The sequence below is a fragment of the Centroberyx gerrardi genome, chromosome 13 (assembly GCF_048128805.1).
Source record: "Centroberyx gerrardi isolate f3 chromosome 13, fCenGer3.hap1.cur.20231027, whole genome shotgun sequence".
Lineage (NCBI taxonomy): Eukaryota > Metazoa > Chordata > Actinopteri > Beryciformes > Berycidae > Centroberyx > Centroberyx gerrardi.
The window spans coordinates 10,918,056-10,938,062 of NC_136009.1; the positions used below are offsets into that span (position 1 = coordinate 10,918,056).

The 20,007-nt window shown below is 41.2% G+C and overlaps 2 protein-coding genes and 4 non-coding genes across 6 annotated transcripts; 1 reads left to right on the top strand and 5 right to left on the bottom strand.

Annotated features, from left to right (window-relative positions):
• Positions 1–1,678: 1,678 nt before the first annotated feature.
• b3gnt5b (UDP-GlcNAc:betaGal beta-1,3-N-acetylglucosaminyltransferase 5b) lies at positions 1,679–6,427 on the top strand. Its single transcript, XM_078287961.1, has 2 exons — positions 1,679–1,983; positions 4,489–6,427. Exon 2 carries the CDS (start codon positions 4,781–4,783, stop codon positions 5,942–5,944), a length of 1,164 nt encoding a protein of 387 aa, XP_078144087.1. The 5' UTR covers positions 1,679–1,983; positions 4,489–4,780; the 3' UTR covers positions 5,945–6,427.
• An 8,226-nt stretch (positions 6,428–14,653) lies between these two features.
• Positions 14,654–19,835, bottom strand: eif4a2 (eukaryotic translation initiation factor 4A2). Its single transcript, XM_071907998.2, has 11 exons — positions 19,754–19,835; positions 18,794–18,851; positions 18,513–18,645; positions 18,047–18,186; positions 17,429–17,597; positions 17,204–17,313; positions 16,691–16,834; positions 16,130–16,267; positions 15,910–15,999; positions 15,531–15,610; positions 14,654–15,448 (listed from the first exon to the last, which is right to left on the bottom strand). Exons 1-11 carry the CDS (start codon positions 19,780–19,782, stop codon positions 15,304–15,306), a joined length of 1,236 nt encoding a protein of 411 aa, XP_071764099.1. The 5' UTR covers positions 19,783–19,835; the 3' UTR covers positions 14,654–15,303.
• LOC139918620 (small nucleolar RNA SNORA81) lies at positions 16,391–16,573 on the bottom strand. The gene has a single exon (XR_011784970.2). It is a non-coding gene; the product is annotated as a small nucleolar RNA SNORA81 (small nucleolar RNA).
• Positions 16,923–17,103, bottom strand: LOC139918621 (small nucleolar RNA SNORA81). The gene has a single exon (XR_011784971.1). It is a non-coding gene; the product is annotated as a small nucleolar RNA SNORA81 (small nucleolar RNA).
• LOC139918622 (small nucleolar RNA SNORD2) lies at positions 17,691–17,767 on the bottom strand. Its single transcript, XR_011784972.2, has one exon. It is a non-coding gene; the product is annotated as a small nucleolar RNA SNORD2 (small nucleolar RNA).
• Positions 18,396–18,469, bottom strand: LOC139918623 (small nucleolar RNA SNORD2). Its single transcript, XR_011784973.1, has one exon. It is a non-coding gene; the product is annotated as a small nucleolar RNA SNORD2 (small nucleolar RNA).
• Positions 19,836–20,007: the final 172 nt, after the last annotated feature.

Below are 20,007 nucleotides of genomic sequence, written 5' to 3' on the forward strand. Positions count from 1 at the left end.
ATCTCTGTCTGTGAGTGAGTGAGTGTGTGTGTCCTTCGCATATCTCGAGAACCGTTCGTCCGATCCACTTCACACTTGGCGGGTGTATTGCTGGGGACCCAAGGACGTGCAGTGTCGGATTTGGTGCAATTTGGACACGCAACACGTTCAATTTTAATAAACTTTGAATAAACAAGCGAACAGGCTCTGTGCAGCAGCGGGGCGAACAGACACTGCACTAGTCATCTAACAGAGGAAACACCTGCCTCTGTTTCCTCTGGTGCTGTCATTGTGCAACGTGATTGCTAAACCTTAACGATAACAGTGTTTTGGGGCAATCTTTAGAATTCATGCATTCGGTCGAACAGGAAAGCCTTCACAGAAGTGCATTGCGGTGCAACAGAAGTGTGTATGCGTACATTCCTCTTAACTGTATGGCACTGTCCTTGAACTATCTCGTGACACACTGTGTCATGTGAGTTCGGCTGCACTTCACTGTCATCTCTCTATTTCTGTTTTTCCTCTAATGAGATCATTCCATGTATTTTTAGACATCCATCTACCTGTTGAGCCCAAACCCTCTCAGGTGAGACTCTGGGAAGCTGCTTTGATGAAGCCGACAAGTCTGACTCACTGCTAAGGAGGCTGATTTGGTTCTATTTTTTATTTTTTTAACAGCTTTGGTGTCGTTTGGTAAATGGAAACTGATTGGAAGCAAACCCTAACTGCCACTATTTGATTTTTTTTTTATCAACAAATTACTCCAATAAATTAGCAGTGGGCACCATTTTAACACAGTGTTAGTTTTGGCAACTACAACCCCCCGTCCTAGGAGGCCTATTGAGCTCCTATAGTAAAGTACTTGGGGGGGAGGTGTGAAAGTGATAGAGGCTGATAGAGAAACAACACGCTGAATAGATCACCTCTTCGAGCTCGGCACCTAGAACGACAATGACTGGCCGAGGATTTGCATTGCAGAAAACCTTTGTTATGAAAAATAAGAGAGAGATCTAGTCCTTCACGCTTTTCCCCCCACAGAGTGAGAGGAGAGAGCAGCAGTGAAGCTAAATGCAACGTTTTCGGTAAACCTGCAGTCAGGGAACGAAAATTCCAAAGTACAAATTGCTGAGGTTCATGAAAAATTATTTTATTTACATGGGTAACATTGTGAAAATTCAACTGATGGACATTGATATCCAATCATAAATCAGGAGATTAAAGGTGGGGTGCTTTGTCTCTTCTGCCATTCATTCTGCTCTGGCAGGGGTCTAAATGACTGGAACAAAACTACAGTCAAAACAATTTCATTGGAAACAGGAAAAGACAGTGTTGCAACAAAGAGCAGCAAGCCACTTGGATGTTGCTCACCAAAATCCCCTTTCCTCTTTTGAAAATCAATGGGCCGTATTTCATTTTGAAATGAGTAAGTCAAATATTCAGTGCTACTCATTGCCTCTGTGATTCAGCCTTTGGGTGTCTCAGCGTGAGCAAAATGGTGAGAGGCAAGGCAAGGGGGGGCAGCTCTCTTCCTCTCATCTCCACTACCACCTACACCGACTGGCCACCCCCACACACACAGAGAGAGAGAGAGAGAGAGAGAGAGAGAGAGGGAGGGGAGAGAGAAGAACCAAGGCAACCAATACCAATTTACCAGCAACTTACACTCCACACACTCAGCTCAAACAGAGAGATACTCACTCACACACTCACAACCACACATATTCACACCCAGACAGGCCGGCACACACACACACACACACACACCCACACACACACACACACACACCCTTTCTCCAAACACAGGGTTTCACTGACAACTGATGCCTGCTTCTGACGAGTGTGTCTCCTCTGGCCATCAGAGGGAAAAGTAAGCGGGGAACTTCAAGCTGAGGAGAGGATCTGTACAGGAGGAGAAGAAGAAGAAGAATCTGGACTGGAAGGGAGGCCGCTGCTGCCTCTGTCTTGGATACGCACAACAACAGACACAGATATTTCCTTTTGCCGGTGAGTGGTGGTACTCAGTCGAGTGATGGTGTGCTTTTCCCTCCCTCCCTGTTCCAAATCTATTTATGTGAGTGGTGACTTTGGAAATATGCTAGTGGGCCGGTTCACTTTCACAGGGCTTGTTTTAGATCCAGCTGAGACAGAAGAGTGAGGATCAACACTCTAAGGCTTTTCTTTTTTCCTGACAGATCCAGTACAGAATGTAAGGTATTGTATAGTACTTGGAGTGTTGGAGTGAGTCATGAGTACAAATAGCAGAACCTGTTTTTGTTAGACAAGATAGTCTATGCCAACACTCTTCTGTCAATAATCTATACAGAATCTTGTACTGTCAGGAAATACAAGAAGTCATTAGCTAGACCATAAAAGCACAATAAAATGTATATGAGAGAATTATAACCTTGAGTTCCTTAACAAGCATAACGAAAACTGTGTAGATCCGTATGGAAAACAAACTTTTCATACATGATCATATAATAGGTTTTCAAAATGCCCTTGTAAGTTATCAACATATGAGAAGAGACTCGTATGTTCAGCTCACACACGGAATCCCGTGCTGAAAACAAGGCAGCGTTAAATTAGGACTGTCACATTGTTGGCAGTTGACACAGTGCACCTGTCAGATGATGTGCCTCTCGCAGGCTTAATGTCCACAGGGCCTCTATGACACAGTTCACTTTGTAATCTATTATCTCTCATCTTGATTTTCAAGTCAAGCAAACTAATGATTCAGTGCTATGTGGGCCGTTCAGAGCTTGAATGTAGCTCAGTTAAGATGAGCTTGAATTGATTGATGTGAAGGTTACAGAGCGCACCGCACGCACAAACCCCACCTTATCGTCTGTGCTTAAGGCTTAAGTTACGGACTCAGTATAGTCCATATACAGATGTGTAGCTTACTTTTATTTCATGATGTCACTATAGAAAGTAAGCTATTTTTATTTACCACATAACCATATCCAGTAGATAGTCAGTCTCTCTCAATGTTGACTCAAACAGTTGTTACATGTCTAATATAGACCAACATAAAGCTTTAAAAAATGTCTATAAATCAAAAAATGTATTTGTTATCATGGTATCACACAGATTTCCTAGTTTTTCAGAGAGTTATAATTTCTTCCCACTAGCCCACTATAATACATATTGATTTCTATGCTATTCAAGTGTTCCACAGCTTGATGAACTAATGGAAATGAAGTGATGTGATTATCTGCTGTGCTCTGATCGTTGGGGTGACTACTTATGTGTAATTATATGAGATGATAAAGTCAATGGGTGAGTGTAGATACGTTGTCAATTGCCCCACCCCACATCATAAATGTTTCCTCAAATTAGGCGTGCCACGCCTTTTGCAGTCATTTTAATCATTTCCAGATGCTCTCCTATATAGGTCACAGTTCAACAGCGATGCCTCTGTATTTATCTCCCTTGTTGGACTGTAAAAATGCATTACCCTCTGTCAAAGTTTGTAAAACAAGCACAGACAAGCCTAAGCATGATTATATAGATTTTTATGACACACAAACTGCATAGTATGGTACTCAGCCCAGTGTGGAACAAACTGCCTATTGTATAACAAAGTGTTTAGTGTATACAGTATGGGAGGTTGATGTGAACCAGGGGTTAGGCAGTGTTTCTGTTCTCATTATCAGGCGGAGAGAAAGAGAGCCATTCTAAGCCAGTGACCCCATTAGGCGCGGGCCATCAAATGATGTTTAAAAAGCTCTCGGGGTGCGCTGGGAGTCCCAGGCCCCGGGCCCATCATGATCCCCCCTTGGTTTCAGGCCGGGCCCAGGCGGAAGCAGGCTATTCTCATCCCGCATTGTGCTCCGGAGCTATTCTGACGCTCCCCATTGTGTCCGAACGCTTTCCATGGCTCTCAGCGATTTCAGTGGGTCTGCACCTTAAACCCCTCCATTATGGACGGGCCTGCACCGCCACATTTGCTGTGTTGGCTTTTGCATTCATTAGCTAACGTTTGACTTTTCAGCTAGTGTTACCGCTCTAGCATAGCAACACTGTTGAATACAAGTGGGTGTAGTCAGTGCCTAAGTTCAGGTGCAGCCATCAAAGATATCTCAATTTGCTGCTGCTCCACCCTCAATATATAAGCCTGCTATTAATGTCTGTTCATGCAGCATACGGTAGGCCTTCAGTGCAGTGCAGTCCTGTTATTGTGGTTGAACTTATTGGTTTTATTTGATGACATGAGACCAGCACGTAATCTCTATTATGGCCATTATAAAATACCGTACAGTAGATAGCATATCATCAAGCACGCCTGCTTGTACAATCATTATTCAACATTAAAAAAAAAAAAAAGAAAAATAAGAAAGGAAAGAAAAACCATAACCACCAAACTTTCATTTTCTTCCATATAAGGAAGTCATCTGTCAGCCTTTCTTTGTCAGCAATCGGAAAAAAAGGTGTAGGCCCATTGTTTTCATCATTTCCTCCTTTCCTCAGATCCTCACCACAGTAAACATGTCCCCTGTTCCATTTCAGAGCGATGGGACCACAGCTCCATGGCTGCTACAACGATGCTGTGTGTCCGTGACGGTGAAAGTGTGAGCGACTCTGCTGTGATGGAGGTGGCCTCCCAGCAGAACCTGTGAATCTCACCGGCGTCCATGCCTTCCGCTGCATGTGGGAAACCTAGGATGGAAGACCCAGCTCTGAGTCCCTGGAACAACATTTTCAACCTCCGCCATCACTTCTCCTCCATCTCCTCCAGCACCGGCCCCAGGACCTGACAGAGACCACAGCTGGGAGAGAGGGTGGGTGAGAAGATTCCAGGATGTTTGTGAATTTCCGCCGGATCCGCAAGTGCCAATGTGTGCAGCTGATGACTACGTGCCTGGTGCTGTCAGTGGTGATGGTTTGCTGGGAGCAGCTAGACAACAATGTAGTCAGCCATGTCAAGTCCTACTCCTACCGCTACCTGGTCAACCGCTTCACCTTCATCAACAAGAGCTTCACCATCCCGCGCGAGGAGGCCTGGAGCTTCAGCAACTTCCGTTACCTGTTGGACCACCCGCAGAAGTGCGCCGGCCAAGACGTCCTCCTCCTGCTCTTTGTCAAAACTTCCCCGGAGAACACTGACAGGCGTAATGCCATCAGATCCACCTGGGGTAACGAGACCTACATCCGTGACGCCCTGGGAGTGACGGTCAAGGTGGTGTTCGCCTTAGGAGCGCCTCGGACCAAGAAGGACGAGCCCTCCTGGAGCAAGAGGAGTGGAGTGGGCTTGCAGCAGGAGCTCGTCCGTGAGGACCGTCTCCACGGCGACTTGATCCAGCAGGACTTCTTAGACTCGTTCCACAACCTGACTCTGAAGCTGATCCTGCAGTTCCGCTGGGCACACGCCCGCTGCGCCCACGCCCGCTTCCTCATGACCGCTGATGATGATATCTTCGTTCACATGCCTAACCTGGTGAGCTACCTGCAGGACATGAGCAGGAGAGGGGTCACGGACTTTTGGATCGGTCGTGTGCACAGAGGGGCGCCGCCTATCCGCAGCAGGGACAGCAAGTACTACGTGCCCGTCGATATGTACCAGTGGTCGTCTTACCCTGACTACACGGCCGGGGCGGGGTACGTGGTTTCCAGGGACGTAGCGGACAAAATCTACCAGGCCACTCTGACTCTGAACGCCTCTATCTACATAGACGACGTGTTCATGGGCATCTGTGCCAATGCCATGGGTGTGTCGCCACAGGAGCACGTCTATTTCTCAGGGGAAGGCAAGGCGCCCTACCACCTGTGTATCTATGACCAGATGATGACTTCACACGGTCATGTGGAGGACATCTATGACCTCTGGAAGGCAGCAACACACCCACAGGTCAAACAGAGGACCTCTGGACTCATGGGGAGGCTGTACTGCACAGCGGTGAAACTGGCTCTCCTTTGTAAACCCTACCATTTCAACACATACCCTTGCAAAGCAGCCTTTTTGTAGAACTACTTGAGGTTATGTCTGTGTGTGCGTGTGTGTGTATTACAGAGAGAGAGAGTGAGTGAATGAGAGTGACTGAGAGAGAGAGAGTGAGAGAGAGAGAGAGAGAGAGAGAGAGAGAGAGTATCTTGGTCCATAATGAAATGGGGATCATTACTGTGACCATTACCTCAGTCCGTTCAGTCGGACACCCAATCAAATGAAATATTGGAGTTTATGTTCAGTGTTGCTTGAGACAAAGAGACCAGATGAGTCATTTCTGTTACTGTAAATGTGAGATCATGGGGGAGAGCCCATACCATTGTGTGCTTAATGATTTCATGAGATTGGCTTCCCATGGACAGCAGAGACTGAATGTGTTGAACAACAGCTGGCTCCTAAAGAGATGCTGTCCAGATGTTATATTGACAAATATAGCAGCTTATACTGTCTATTAATTTCAGTTCTTATTTCCCATCTCGTCCAATTAAAGTGATTGAGCGAGTATTTTCCTCTGGATTTTTGCACCCCTCCACTCTTGTGATTCGCAAAAGCGTTGCCACAAGGGAAACTGTATTACTCTGATAAAACATAATGTTTTCCATAGGGCAGCCACTCTCACTGGCATTAACAGCAATCATTAAAAAGTTTTTTTTTTTCTGATTACTGATGGACCTTTAGGAGCTCTGTGGTTCTAAGGTGGTGTTAAGAGGAGTAATGGTACATTTGTGTGTGCCTTATGCGTGAATCATTGTTCGCAACACATAGGCTGGTTAAGTGTCAGTGCCAAAAATGTCTACGTGTCATGAAGTGCGAAATTCCACACAGTGAAGTAAAGCAAGTTATATAATGGGAAAGACTTTACAATAACTTGCTATGCTAAAAATAACGATGCTGTCATTATGGCAGAACAGCAATGTTATATGTGTGGATTCAATTATTTTAACAGTTTTGTTGTATTACGCTTTATCTTTTTTTGTAACTGAATTTCTGAAAAATACATTTTTTGTTTTTATGAAATAACCACTTCTCTGTGTTATTATGTAACGACAAACCAAGTTCTCTATTTAAAAGAGTTGTGACATTGAGACCTTCAGTAATCCAGCTGTTACTTCCTAGAACTAGCACTTTATGACTTTGTCTAAGTGCTATATAATTATTATTATTATTATTATTATTATTATTATTATTAGTAGTAGTAGTAGTAGTAGTAGTAGTAGCAGTAGCAGTAGTATTGCTAAATTTGCTACTGAGCAAGGATATCAGTTTAAACTTCACTTACTGGCTGCAGCTGTCTTTGCCAGGAGACATAAGCTCAGGAAACATCTATTAAGAAACACTGAAGCTGTTGGAGCTTTCGGGCATTTCGGTGCACAACTCTTTTCTTCAAAGGCATCGATGCAACTCACAACCACATGCGATTTTGTTGCTATGGTAATAATCATTTTATCACACCGACACAAAAGCCACTTCATGCGCAGTGTGACCCAGATATGTGATGCAATTGCCCTTATAATAATTGTCCAGTGAATTAAAGAAAGGTTACCCACAGACATGTTGGAGCAACGTCCTCGAATTTCTTTGAGATCTAACCTCCAAGAAAAATAAATAAATAAATACCCAAACATACAGGATATTATAAAACATCAAGTCTCCCTACAGTGATGTGTTCATTTGAATCAAAACTTGACTTGGGTACATATTCCAGCATCCATACACTACCAGTCAAAAGTCTTTTATTTTTACTATTTTCCGCATTTTGGAATAATAGTAAAAACATCAAAACTATGAAATAACACAAATAGAATTAAGCAGTGACCAAAAAGTGTTAAACAAATCAAAATTATCTTATATTTTAGATTCTTTAAAGTAGCTGCCCTTTGCTTTGGAAAGAAATAGTGAAGTTGATAGACATCAACTTCACTATTTATATTTGTCTAAAAAGCAAATTTCATGCATGCTGGGATAGACTCCCAGCCCCCTGTGACCCTGAAAAATGTTAATGCATTTCTTCCTTCATGGTAGTGGTATCGTTCAGCGGGGCAAAGCCACAAGAAACAACGTGGTTACACACTGACATGAATCACATGGTGGGGTTTTTGAGTAGTTTTCACCAGCGTCATAAAGACGGAGTACCTATATTACTCATAACCACAATGAAAACAGATACTAGCCCTGACATTACTCTCTAACAGATAACTGATGAAAAGCAGCCGCCTGCACATTATAACAGTCATCATCATTGAGGCCAGTCTTTATCCTGTTTTTGCATTTTCCTTACTTTGATCACGCTCTCAATTTTCGGTGCAGTGCAGATTAATGCACATGGAACAACGGTCTAAAACTATCTTACCATACATAGCTACAAGCGTTCAATCCCTCCATGTGTTTTCTCTTCCTCTCCATAGCAACAGTTTGCTGAGCAGCTAGAGAGTGGGTGACAGCGATACACAAGCCTCATTAGTGCTGAACTGCACATGTCTTGTATGAACTCAGTCCACAATTTACTACCAAGCAATACTATATGGCTGCAGGCATGGATTTTGCCCTCCGACTAGTTCATTCTGATGTACCCCGGATTATTATTTATTATTATTTTGGTCTAGGAATTTTCCATCTGAAATACAATGCCCTAAACATACCCAGCGCTGGCCAGAGAGTCGGTGTCATCAGAGTGTGTGATCCAGAGAGGCATCTGGCACATTGCTGCCTGCGGCGTGACGTCACACATACCTCCCAGAGCCCCTGCTGAAACTGTAATAACCGAGGGGAAGCTGGCCCTGGGTCAGTGTTCAGCAGACATGAGGTAACTGACCTGAACCTTCACAGACCACCACACTGTGTTCCAAATGTACTCAGTGGTGGAAACAGTACTACAATGTCCTACGCAAATAGAAGTAGGCCTACTGTTACTTTGCTCATATTTTACTAAAGTGGAAGTAAAAGTAGGCCTACTGGTGTAAAAGCTCATTTAAAATGTACTCAGAGTAAATGTTGCTGAGTTACTTTTTAGAAATTAGATGTTAGATGTTTTTTCCCCATGCAATTCTAAAAGGAGCAGAGGACAGAGTTCAAACTCATTCTTTCAATTGGAAAAATTGGAATTAACAAAATAAAATGCACAAACAAATAAACCTAGATCACTCTTCTCTTCTTTGCTGCAAATGGCTCCAAAATTAGCTAATTTACAACTGTCCAATTTCTGCTGCTTATGGAGAGCCACAAAATGTGTACTCTGTAATGGATTTGATTTAAAATGTAACAAAGTACAATACTTCAGTAAAAATGTACTTAAGTAAAAGTAAAATTACTGACTTTAAAAAACACTCAAAAAAGTACAAGTAGCCTATAAAGCTCCTCAATTACAGTCATGTGAGTAAATGTAATTAGTTAATTCCACCCTTGAAACTACTACAATAAGCTATGCCTTTTAATTAGCCAAGAAGGAATTGAGATTAAAATACACATATATAAGTGAAAGAGTGTTGATAATTTATTAAACAATAACCAAGTTAACTAATGAGAAAAGTGAATGATGTACATCCACTTCTAACCTGTAAACCTGCCAATGGGGATGCTTTATCTTCACTTATTTATCTGTTGTATTATTCTCAGTATGTCCTTTTGTTGTCATTACTCCTTGTATTATCTTCAGTATAGTCCTCTTCTCTGTTGTAGCAACAACTCAATTTCCTCCCAGGGACTACTAAATCTCATCTAATCTAATCTAATCTAACTAAACATCCAGCTCACTAAAATAACTAAGTAAACATCTCAGTGTCTTAGACAATGTGCCTGTGGAGTCACAGAAAAATGCTGCTCTCTGCTCATTTCACCTCAACCCGCTGTGACTTTTCTATATGTATATTTATGGCACCTCATCCTGAAATGTGATGTGGCCAGGATTAGCTGTTCTCCAAACAGCTGCTCTGTTTCCAAGGCAACCCCCAAAAAGAGAATAATTCACACAAAGGCTTTAGATGGGGCTCAAAACACAGACAACTGCCTGCATCTGTTTGCTAAACTGCAGCAACTGCAGAATTACCTCCAGACGGCCTGAAATGGCCTGTGGCTTCATATTGAAATATCCTACTGAGATATACAAATATACAGTTAAGTTCATTTAAAGCTATTTTGTCTCATTTGTGGGGATAGACTGGTTTATTAGTTTTAGATTTCCTACAATGAGAGCTAGAGAGAACCGGAGCATGAAGCATCACCCGCTCTCTTTATTCATCAGAACAGAAAGGTAATTGATTTTCCTAATCTCTCCTCCCTTCCCTTGGGTGGCTTCGCAGAATAATTGCATTGACTTCTGCGAACAAAGTTGACATGCTAAATATAGTTTCACATACTACATCATGGTCAATCATACATCAACTCAGCATAGGGCCCCAGAGGCAGAGTAGAGCTGTAGCTTACTTAAACCAGATTGCTACTAACGCATGCAGTGCAGAGACGCTGTGCAGAGGAAATCGATGTGCCAGCACCTGCTTCTCTACCCACAGATCCACCATCAACTTCTAGGTTAAACCTCCAACTGTCACCGTGTGGTGAGGCTGGAATATTTCATCATAACCACCACAAATGAAAAAAAAAAATCAGTTTCAAATGGGTCAAAACATGTAAATGATTACAGGTTAAATGCTAAACAGTGCTGAATTGATCAGACTACTTTCTAACACATACAAATTTTAAAGATTTTTTTTCAGACTATTCTGTTATTTGTTACCATTACAGAAAATGTGGACACTTTTAAACGGAAAATTAAAACATAACTGTTTAGCCTAGCGTTTCTTGTAATTTTTTTTTACTGTTTTCTATTTTAATCTTATATACATTGTTTATTTTTATTTTTTCCCATTTTATTCTACTCTTAAATACACTGTCTACTTTCTTTTTGTTTATGACCTCTCTTTTCAGATTCAGATTCTGAAACTTTATTGTCTATCACAAAGCATGACAGAAAATTGTCTTTGACGTGACTCATAAAAGAGGAAAAAAAGACATAAAAAGACATACCCCATAAAAACAAATAAACAGACATAAGGGTTAAAAACATATATAAGATTTGAGGTAAAAGTAAGTAAAAGTTAATGTGTCAATGTGCAAATATGACTGTGTTTATGTCTTTCATTGTTTAAAATACTGATGGCTGTTGGGATGAAAGCGTTCTTGTAAATGTTCAGGTTGTTTTATTCCATTGCATTTCTATCTGTGTTGTGAAGCTTTGAGCTGCATTTGCTTGCATGAAATGTGCTATACAAATAAAGTCTGATTGATACAAAACATACACAAAGGGCTGTGTGCTTTGCCTTTGTGCACAATCTGCCTCCCATTGCAAACTTTCACCACATCCGAGTTTGTAATCTCACAGTCTCACAAGTGTGAAGGCAATGCTCAATGCAGCCTGCAAATGAGGCAAGAACATGACAAACATGTGTCTTATACATATCTATCCTTACAGAGACTGACTGAGTGTATGTTGGACAGGTATGACAACCCTAACTCGCACAAGATTTGGCACCTGCAAGAAAAACTGCAAAATAAATTCCACTGTCAAACAAAATTCAAATCTCAGTGGATTTATCAGATTTTCAGGATCATTTTTTTCTTTCTTCTTTCCTGTTTTCTTACTCTGCTCTTGGGAGTTGGGAGTTCATGGTTGAATAATGATTTACTATCATCAGACCGGCTCTGTGAATAATCGTATTGTCTTGATACAAAGTGGCAAATAAGTTGAAGGTGTCTATTTACTTCCTCAACCTCAGCAAGCTGTAGTCAATTTCGGAACAAGTTAAGCCACACTGCACCAAAATAGAAACTAACCAAATTGAATGCATGCTGCACCGGAAAGCTCTTGTGAGATGCACTCAAGCTCAGTGAAGGCTTGATAGAGTATGTTGAAATACACCGTGAATCTTGTGATTCCTATGTGAAGCAGATATAGTTCATTTACATGCAATTTTACAAAAAGATAAACTTTGGCACATTACCTGTTCTTTATCATTTACAACCCTTTATCTCTTAATAAAGGCTAATTATGAGTCTGGAGGGAACTGAAAACAGCTCTGGGTGATTCTCCCATGTAAAAAGAGGAAACAGACTCTTTTTTTTTCATGTGCAAATTTTCCATTATTTAAGCTGTCAGAAAATATCTCACATTTAAGCCACAATTCATAACTTTTCTCAGATTTATTACTTTTCTGAATTTACTTTAATATGATACCTAAACGTTAAATATGTTATAGCAAAATAGTATATTTGATACATGTCTGAACCATTTCTCGACATTTATTAAACATATGGCAAAGTTCTTATGTTTAACAAATGTTACATTCTTTTGCATTTAACAAACGTGAAGTTTTTCCACAATTAATACATGTTTGATTTTTTTCAACATTTAACAAATGTGTGAAAAGTTTTTCCACATTTAATAAATGTTGCATTTCTTTTCAACATGTAACAAATGTGTGAAAAGTTTTTCCACATTTATTAAATGTTGCATTTCTTTTCAACATGTAACAAATGTGTGAAAAGTTTTTCCACATTTCATAAACATTGAACAGGCTTAATCATTCAATGTCTGCACTTTCAGGTTTGCACAGGAAATATGTCTGCGCTGTTTAACACTCTTTTAATACCTTTTACAATGCTATTCATTCTACACAACCTTACAGCACTGCAGACTCTCCCAACACACTTCTCCCTCCAGCTGCACCGGGTGATTCTTTGCAGACTGTTGCAAAGAATCATTTGTGTGAAAATAATTATGAGATGCTGCTAAATGCACTACCATTAGCCTATGTTTTAACTCAAATCTAAAAAAGAGATTTTTGACATTTTCTTAGCTGGCTTCTGAGAGCTTAATGTATTTCTGATTTTTCTTATATTTTACTTTATTTTATTTCTTTTGACAAGTCATTCATGTATGTGGTGTTACCATTGCTTGTGATCCACTATCATGCCTTTTGAAAACAATCATTCTGCTGCTTGATGTGCAGTTTACCTTAATTGGTTATGCTGTACAAACACATAAGAAAGTTGAACACAATTTATCACGTTTAAGAAAGACTCTTTCATAGCAATCATTGATTTATTTATTTTTTTATGTTTGAGGACATCCATTTAAAATATCACAAATTATCTAAATCTGAATAACTCTTTCCAAATGAATTCAAACTTTTGAAATTTTACCATCACATCCAGACACAAATATAGCAATTCAGTATGTTATATAATGAAATATTGAAAATTGTGGGCTATAGGCTAAATTGTTGGTAACACATTTCATATATCTTAACATTGTAGCTATACTGTATACCGGTATGTCTGTGGTGTTATGGACAGTTCTGTGGTGTTACCATTAAAGACAGTAACACCAAAGACAATTTCTCACAAATATGAGAAATCCATGAAATAGCCTAGAACACATGGTCATGTTAGTTTGCTAGCTAGAGAGCATGGGGAAACTCTAAACTATCCATTATTAGTGATTCTTTTTTTCTAAGGAACTTATTCTCTTTATTTTAAATGAGTAGCACAGACATGATGAAAGAGTGAAAGAGTTTTGGTCAGATTTATCAAAAAGTATAGAAGAAGGTATGTAGATCCGCCATGTGCTTCCAAAGCCTGGAAGTGTTGAAACCGGTTGAAACTGGTTCCAAAGTTGGCGCCTCATTGAATGACCTCTTCAAACAGGAAGCTGTTCAAAAGCTCTTCCTGATTATTTTTAAACAGATGTTTTCTATTGAGTAACACCACAGACATCAAATCTTTAGGCACTTTTTGATAAAACACTATCATTTTCAGTATTTGTCTTTTATTCTGACTGAAAAACAAAATCCTCAAAAATGTAAGTTTATATTTTTAAATTGGCAACAGTCTGGCTTTGGACATTCGTTGTTTTCTACAGCCTATTTAATCTAAAAAGAGGTAGGCTAATTAAATACACATCCATCAATTTTTTGACAATTACGTTTTTCAGACTTTTCGACAGTGTGAAAGTGCTCTTACACTGTTTGAAACACAAATGAAAGATTAGACTAAGATAAGACTATACGCCCATAGTGCTATCATTTTGGATACGCGTGGCTGCTGACTGCATGATTAATATGCAGTCTACCGTCTGTTCCACATCCTGCACTGTATGCAAGGTCCTGTTGTCCTCGTGCTGTGAGACTAAGTTGTTCTAACTCACGCCATTGAAGTTATTCCTCACATCAGTGACTTTCATTTCTTTTTTCACAAAATGTATGATCAAGTTAAGAGTGCTATTGAATGGAGGAACAAACAGCACATCATTTCGCCCCAGCCTTTTCAGTTCATCCATTCTAGTAATGTCGACAGCATGGGTTAGCTCTGCCTGTTGGCCAGTAGATGGTGATGTTGTCTAGCAGTAAAACTAATGGTGCGTGATTGAGATGCACAAGCTTCCCCCTCTTCTCCATGCACCACCCTCATCGCTTCAGAGCATATATCAGAAATTAGACTAATGGACACTGATCTAAAGCCACATTTAATAACAAAAAAGGTGCAGATAGCCATTTCTTTGCCAGGAGTCAACTTAATCTACTGTAACGTCCCTTCCGTCAAATCTCCAGGCTTCAGATTACAGGATCACTCAAATGTTAAACGCAGGCAGGACAGCTGAGAACACCCCTCTCTCATCAAGACCAACTATAAATATAATGCACAGTGGTTCTCCCTTACACAAAAAAGGGACAAGCGGGCTTTAATACAGCAATTTCAGTTTTATTAAGACATTCATACAATTCTTGGGAGGAGGAAATCTCAAAAGACGTCCAGGGGAATAGCAATATACTCTGGTAAGGGTAAAACCACGTCAGCAAAATATGGCCAACCAAGTGAGGAATTCTGATAGAGCAAGTGGGATAAAAAATATATATGATACATTTAAATTAACACATTCACAAAAGATAACAAAAAAGCAAGTGAATCTACAGTATAACATGACGAGTGCCTCTATTTAGCAGACCCACAATACATCGCACATATGTTAGCATAACATAATTTGCAGACTTTATACAGCACTTATACCTTTTAGTCCACAAGTAAATTACTAAACGGTGGAGAACATCTAATACACGCATCTTAATTGAACATGGAAAGAAATACCTGATAAGGACCTTAATGTTTACAGACCCCATGGCTTTGTAGCTCCAACCAGCCAACTGTCACGGTTAGAATCTACAACTGTCCGAGAGGGACCACCATTGAAGTCACCTCGCTTTTTAACACATATCGAAATTCTGATCCAAGGTTTAGCATTTGAGAAGAGTTTTTTTTCCCCCTTCGAATAATATAAGCACAATGCAAGTGGACGATCGCTATCACTGCGTTTAAAAAAAAAATCTCAGGGCTCAAATCAGGTCGGCCACATTCATAGGCATCTCCTCCACGGTTGTATTGTAAAACGTCTCGATGTCCCGAAGGATCCGCTTGTCCTCCTCAGTGACAAAGTTGATAGCAACTCCTTTTCTGCCGAATCGGCCGCCACGACCGATTCTGGGAGGAGCAGAGACGAGCAGATTAGATTTTCACACCAGATCAATGTGCACATTTGGGTGCAACGCGTGCCGCAACTTACCTATGAATGTAATTCTCTCGGTTTGTAGGAAGGTCATAGTTTATGACCAGGGAAACCTGCTGCACGTCAATCCCACGAGCCTGAGAAGCAAAGACATTCCAGTTATACTCAACGCTAATAGAGACGCCAGTGTAGAATACAATAAACCTTCGTTTGTAAATGTCGCCGGTGAATAAGTAACAGATTCCTACATTTAGAGAAACCCATTGTGGAGCACAGGCCCTAATCTCCCAAAAGGTTTGACTGCTTGGTCATTTTCAAGACTGTTGCAGAATTAAAACATTTTGGGGTTTCAACTTTCACATCCAGAAGCTCAAAAAGCAAGCCGCCATTTTAGGTTACAGCTTATCTGTGACATTTCTCCCACCCCCATACTAACCAGAAGGTCAGTAGTGATCAACACTCTACTTGAGCCAGATCTGAACTCCCTCATGATCACATCACGCTCTTTCTGGTCCATATCACCATGCTGGGAAGGAAAAAAAGACATGTTTCAGTTAGGCACGATGTGCAGAATTAAACTGATACAAATGTCGTTCAGCACGACAGCATTCCAACATCTAGCTGCAGGGCAAACCCAGCAAGAGAACAGATCTTACTAGAGCAGAGACTGTGAAGTCCCTAGCATGCATCTTCTCAGTCAGCCAGTCCACTTTTCTCCTGGTGTTAAGGAAGATCACAGCCTGGGTGATGGTCAGAGTTTCATACAGATCACACAGTGTGTCCAGCTTCCACTCCTGGAGATGGCCAAGATCACAAAAAATGAAATTATGTCAAGTGATGTACAGTCTTCTTCAAATGAACAAAGTAAAACAACAAGTCTGATCTCTGGTATGAATCTCTACTAAAAACAGCAGTTATAGTATAACACAGAATCTTGAGACGAAGGAGACTGGACATTAAGAAAGAGGTCCTTCCTGGTCTCATTTGCGATGCTGTGCCTTTGATCTCCTTCTCCGGTGTACCCATGCTTACACGGCCGCAAGAGCTAAACCCTGAGGCTCGGCTCCTGCAGTTTTAGCAGGGTGCTTTAGAAAGAAGGGAAATGTATGGCGTTCACTGCAGTGAGAGAGTAAATTGTACGCTTGTTGATAAGCTGGTTGTCCCATATGTGAACATAACTAGAGTGCCGAGTGGTGCGCTTGCTAAGAACCACCCACCTCCCGCTCCACATTTATGTAGAACTGCTTAATACCCTCTAGGGTAAGCTCTTCCTTCTTCACCAAGATGCGAATGGGGTCTCGCATGAACTTCTTGGTCACCTCCAGCACATCTGCTGGCATGGTGGCAGAGAGCAGGACCACCTGAGAAAGACATGCACGTTACTCAAGAGTCAGGAGACTGAATCACCAACTTCAAAAACACTTGATGCTGTATCAGAATGCAGACCATATTTGTGGCACCGAGCCTTGAGACAGAGGCCAACGAACATTAAGAAAGAGGTTCGACCACATCTCATTTGCAGCGCATTGCACAATAATCTACTTCCGCGCAATACTCTGCTAGCATCATTGTGTGAAGCAGAAAAGTCTGGATCACACAATTATAGCAGAGTTCTGTTAATGCAGAAGAGCGGTTTAAGAATTCAAAATCTGACTTAAAGACTACCGTCAGTATGAATCGTCATACTGGCATTGTCAGTCATGTCTGTACCCAAAACAAACAATGCTTACTTGAATGTTTGTGCTCAACTTCTGGAAGATTTCATAGATCTGATCTTTGAAACCTCGACTCAACATCTCATCAGCTTCATCCAGAACAAACATCTTGATCCATTTCGGGGCTGTGCAGAAACATAGCAGTTAGAAGTCATACCCCCCAAAGAACATCCACTAATAAATAAGTTCCATGATCCAAATAAATAAGCTCCCACTGAACAAGACAAGTATGATACTTACACAGGTATCTCCTGTTAAGCATGTCAAACACTCGTCCTGGAGTGCCCACCACTATGTGAGGGGCCTCGGCCTGGAGCTTCTGCATTTCGCTACGGACATTGGTCCCTCCAATGCAGGCGTGGCAGGTTGCCCCCATATAGTCACCCAGAGCCAGAATTACCTTCTGGATCTAATGGGCGGCCAGAGGAGGAAAAAAAACAAACACTAGTTTAGGGCAATGTGGTAAAGGTAGTGTGACATGACATGCAAAAACATAAAAAGTGAGTGATCAGTAAAAAAAAATGTAGAACTCTCCATTTCAGAGTCAGTCCCGAAAGATGGTATGCCATCATTTCACTCAGTTTTCCACAGCAAGACATGAATCATTTAATATTATTAAAAAAAAAAAACTAAAAAAAACCATAGTGAAGCCAGGTCACCTTTTCAGACCAATGCAGTCATGGACAGGGACTACACCAATCTTAAGAGGATCCTTTTGGGTTTTGCTTTGTCTTTTACATTTTCAGAATATTGAAATAAGTTTTGAAAACGGTACCTTAGTTTTTGAGTCACTGTCCCCAATATGCCGCCTAGGTCTGAGACACAGTTAAGTTAATCGTGACCTCAGGAACAGCATACCTGCTGTGCCAGCTCTCTGGTGGGAGCCAGCACCAGAGCCTGGGTCTCCTTCTGCTCTATGTCCAGCTGTTGCAAGATAGAGATGGCAAAAGTGGCCGTCTTACCAGTGCCTGACTGGGCTTGGGCAATGACATCATAGCCTAATAGCGAGGAAACAAAGATTGCGATTAGCAGTGAAACATGTTAGTTTCAATTTCCAACTCAATCATGTTATCGAATGGCAATATGAGAAATGTACAAACGTCAGCCAACCTTCAGTTTGTGGTGCATTAAGGTTGCACTTTGGCGTCTGAGCAAGAAATCCATTAACAATATTTTCATATGCAAACTACTGGGTTATGAACAGTTTGAGTGATCAGTGAATAAAAAGCTTATCCCCATGGGTGGGTAAGTCCCGAAAGATGGTAAAGCATCATTTCACTCAAAGCATGCAAGCTATATCCTGAGTAAACTTTGATTTCCGTACCTTTGATACAAGGAATGATTGCCCTCTGTTGAATGGCAGATGGTTTTTCAAAACCATACGCATATATTCCCCTGAGAAGAGTCTCCTTCAGGTTCATATCATCAAAGTTATCTGTAATCTCGTTCCAGTTGCTCTGAAGAAAAGAAATGCAAAATAGTGGGTCAAAGCATTAAGTAAACAGATGTACAAACTCCATATTGAATCAGTGATTCATTTTTTTAAATTTACAGCTCAGTAAAGAAAATTCAATGCAATTTTGTCACTTTTGGCGTTGTGCTCACCTCGATGACACCATCAGGCTCCATTCCCTCTGGCCCCCCATGGTCTCTATCTCTTGAGCTGTTAAAGAAAAATATTTGTCAGCTTTTACTGAAATCATATTCCCTTCAAAATAGGGAAAAGGGCCTGGGTGTGGGCGCATTTGGACATCTAAATACAGGCAACTAGCCTACAACAAGCAGTCACTCCCACCACGTGTCAAGTTGAGAAGGATGCGGTCAAACAGTCAGTATTGTCAAGTCGGCCTAAATGCCACCATTTCACGTTTACTCGGAACAATTAAGACGTGAAGTTAAGTGAAATGTAATTACTGCTCTACCGCCACCGAGGTTACGCCCAAAGCATCCCGTTACAGGGCTCGGGTCTTTGCAGAGCGCACGTGTCAAATTCCACAAGCGGGGCTGAGTAACGGGTCCTTGGAATAAGCCTCGGTTATATAACCTCGAAAGGTTTTCGGACCGACTAACACGCCTACCTTCGTTTCAACCTTAGTATCATAAGCAATAAATTGACATTACATGTCCAGCATGTCCCAACATGGAGCTGTGCTTCACTAACTGTTAGCCAATATGTCGGCCAGTCGGGCCTGTGCAGCCAGCGGAGGGCTGGAGAACAAGGCCGTGCACTGCTCTGGCCTGGCGGTACCTTTGATTCCTAAGGGGATTAACTAGAGGCGGGTTGAAGATTGCAGTGCGGTGTTGTTAAATGGCACAATTTACGTCAGATAAAGTAAACGCATCTCAGCTAAATGGCTGCAAACGTTGATTTCCAACTGCGGGTTAGCCAGGACAGGTAGCTAGCTACACAGCTAACATCCAGCTCACCGTGGCTGGGGCCTAGCTAGATAACGCCAAGCCACCACTAAAAATCAGCATGACACAGAATACAGATTTGTGCAAAATGTTATCTTATACCTGTAATCTGGAAATTGATTGGTAAAATAACCAGCTAAAGGATGTTACCTGTTGTAATCAGCAGAATCGCTAGACATGATCCGTTCCCAACTTCGGCATGCGACTGGAAAGATCGTTGAAGGCGATGCCAACTGCCTTTATGTAGCCGGACTATTTTCACCGCTGAACTTAATGCTCAATTTTGTCAACAATATGTTGTCACTGTACTGACCAAAACTTTTTTACTTATTATATGTTATTTATTATCTGCCACATGCAAAGGTAAATTTCAATAACCGATAATAATGTGGAAATTAATTCAG

Excerpts from the sequence above, each read along its gene's own strand:
- eif4a2 (XM_071907998.2), bottom strand. The coding sequence starts at position 19,782 with ATGTCTAGCGATTCTGCTGATTACAACAG. Across the intron at positions 18,646-18,793 it reads AGCCTGATGGTGTCATCGAG|AGCAACTGGAACGAGATTAC; the intron begins GTGAGCACAACG and ends TCTTTTCTTCAG. Across the intron at positions 16,835-17,203 it reads AGTTGAGCACAAACATTCAA|GTGGTCCTGCTCTCTGCCAC; the intron begins GTAAGCATTGTT and ends TGTCTTTCTCAG.
- b3gnt5b (XM_078287961.1), top strand. The coding sequence starts at position 4,781 with ATGTTTGTGAATTTCCGCCGGATCCGCAAGTGCCAATGTGTGCAGCTG.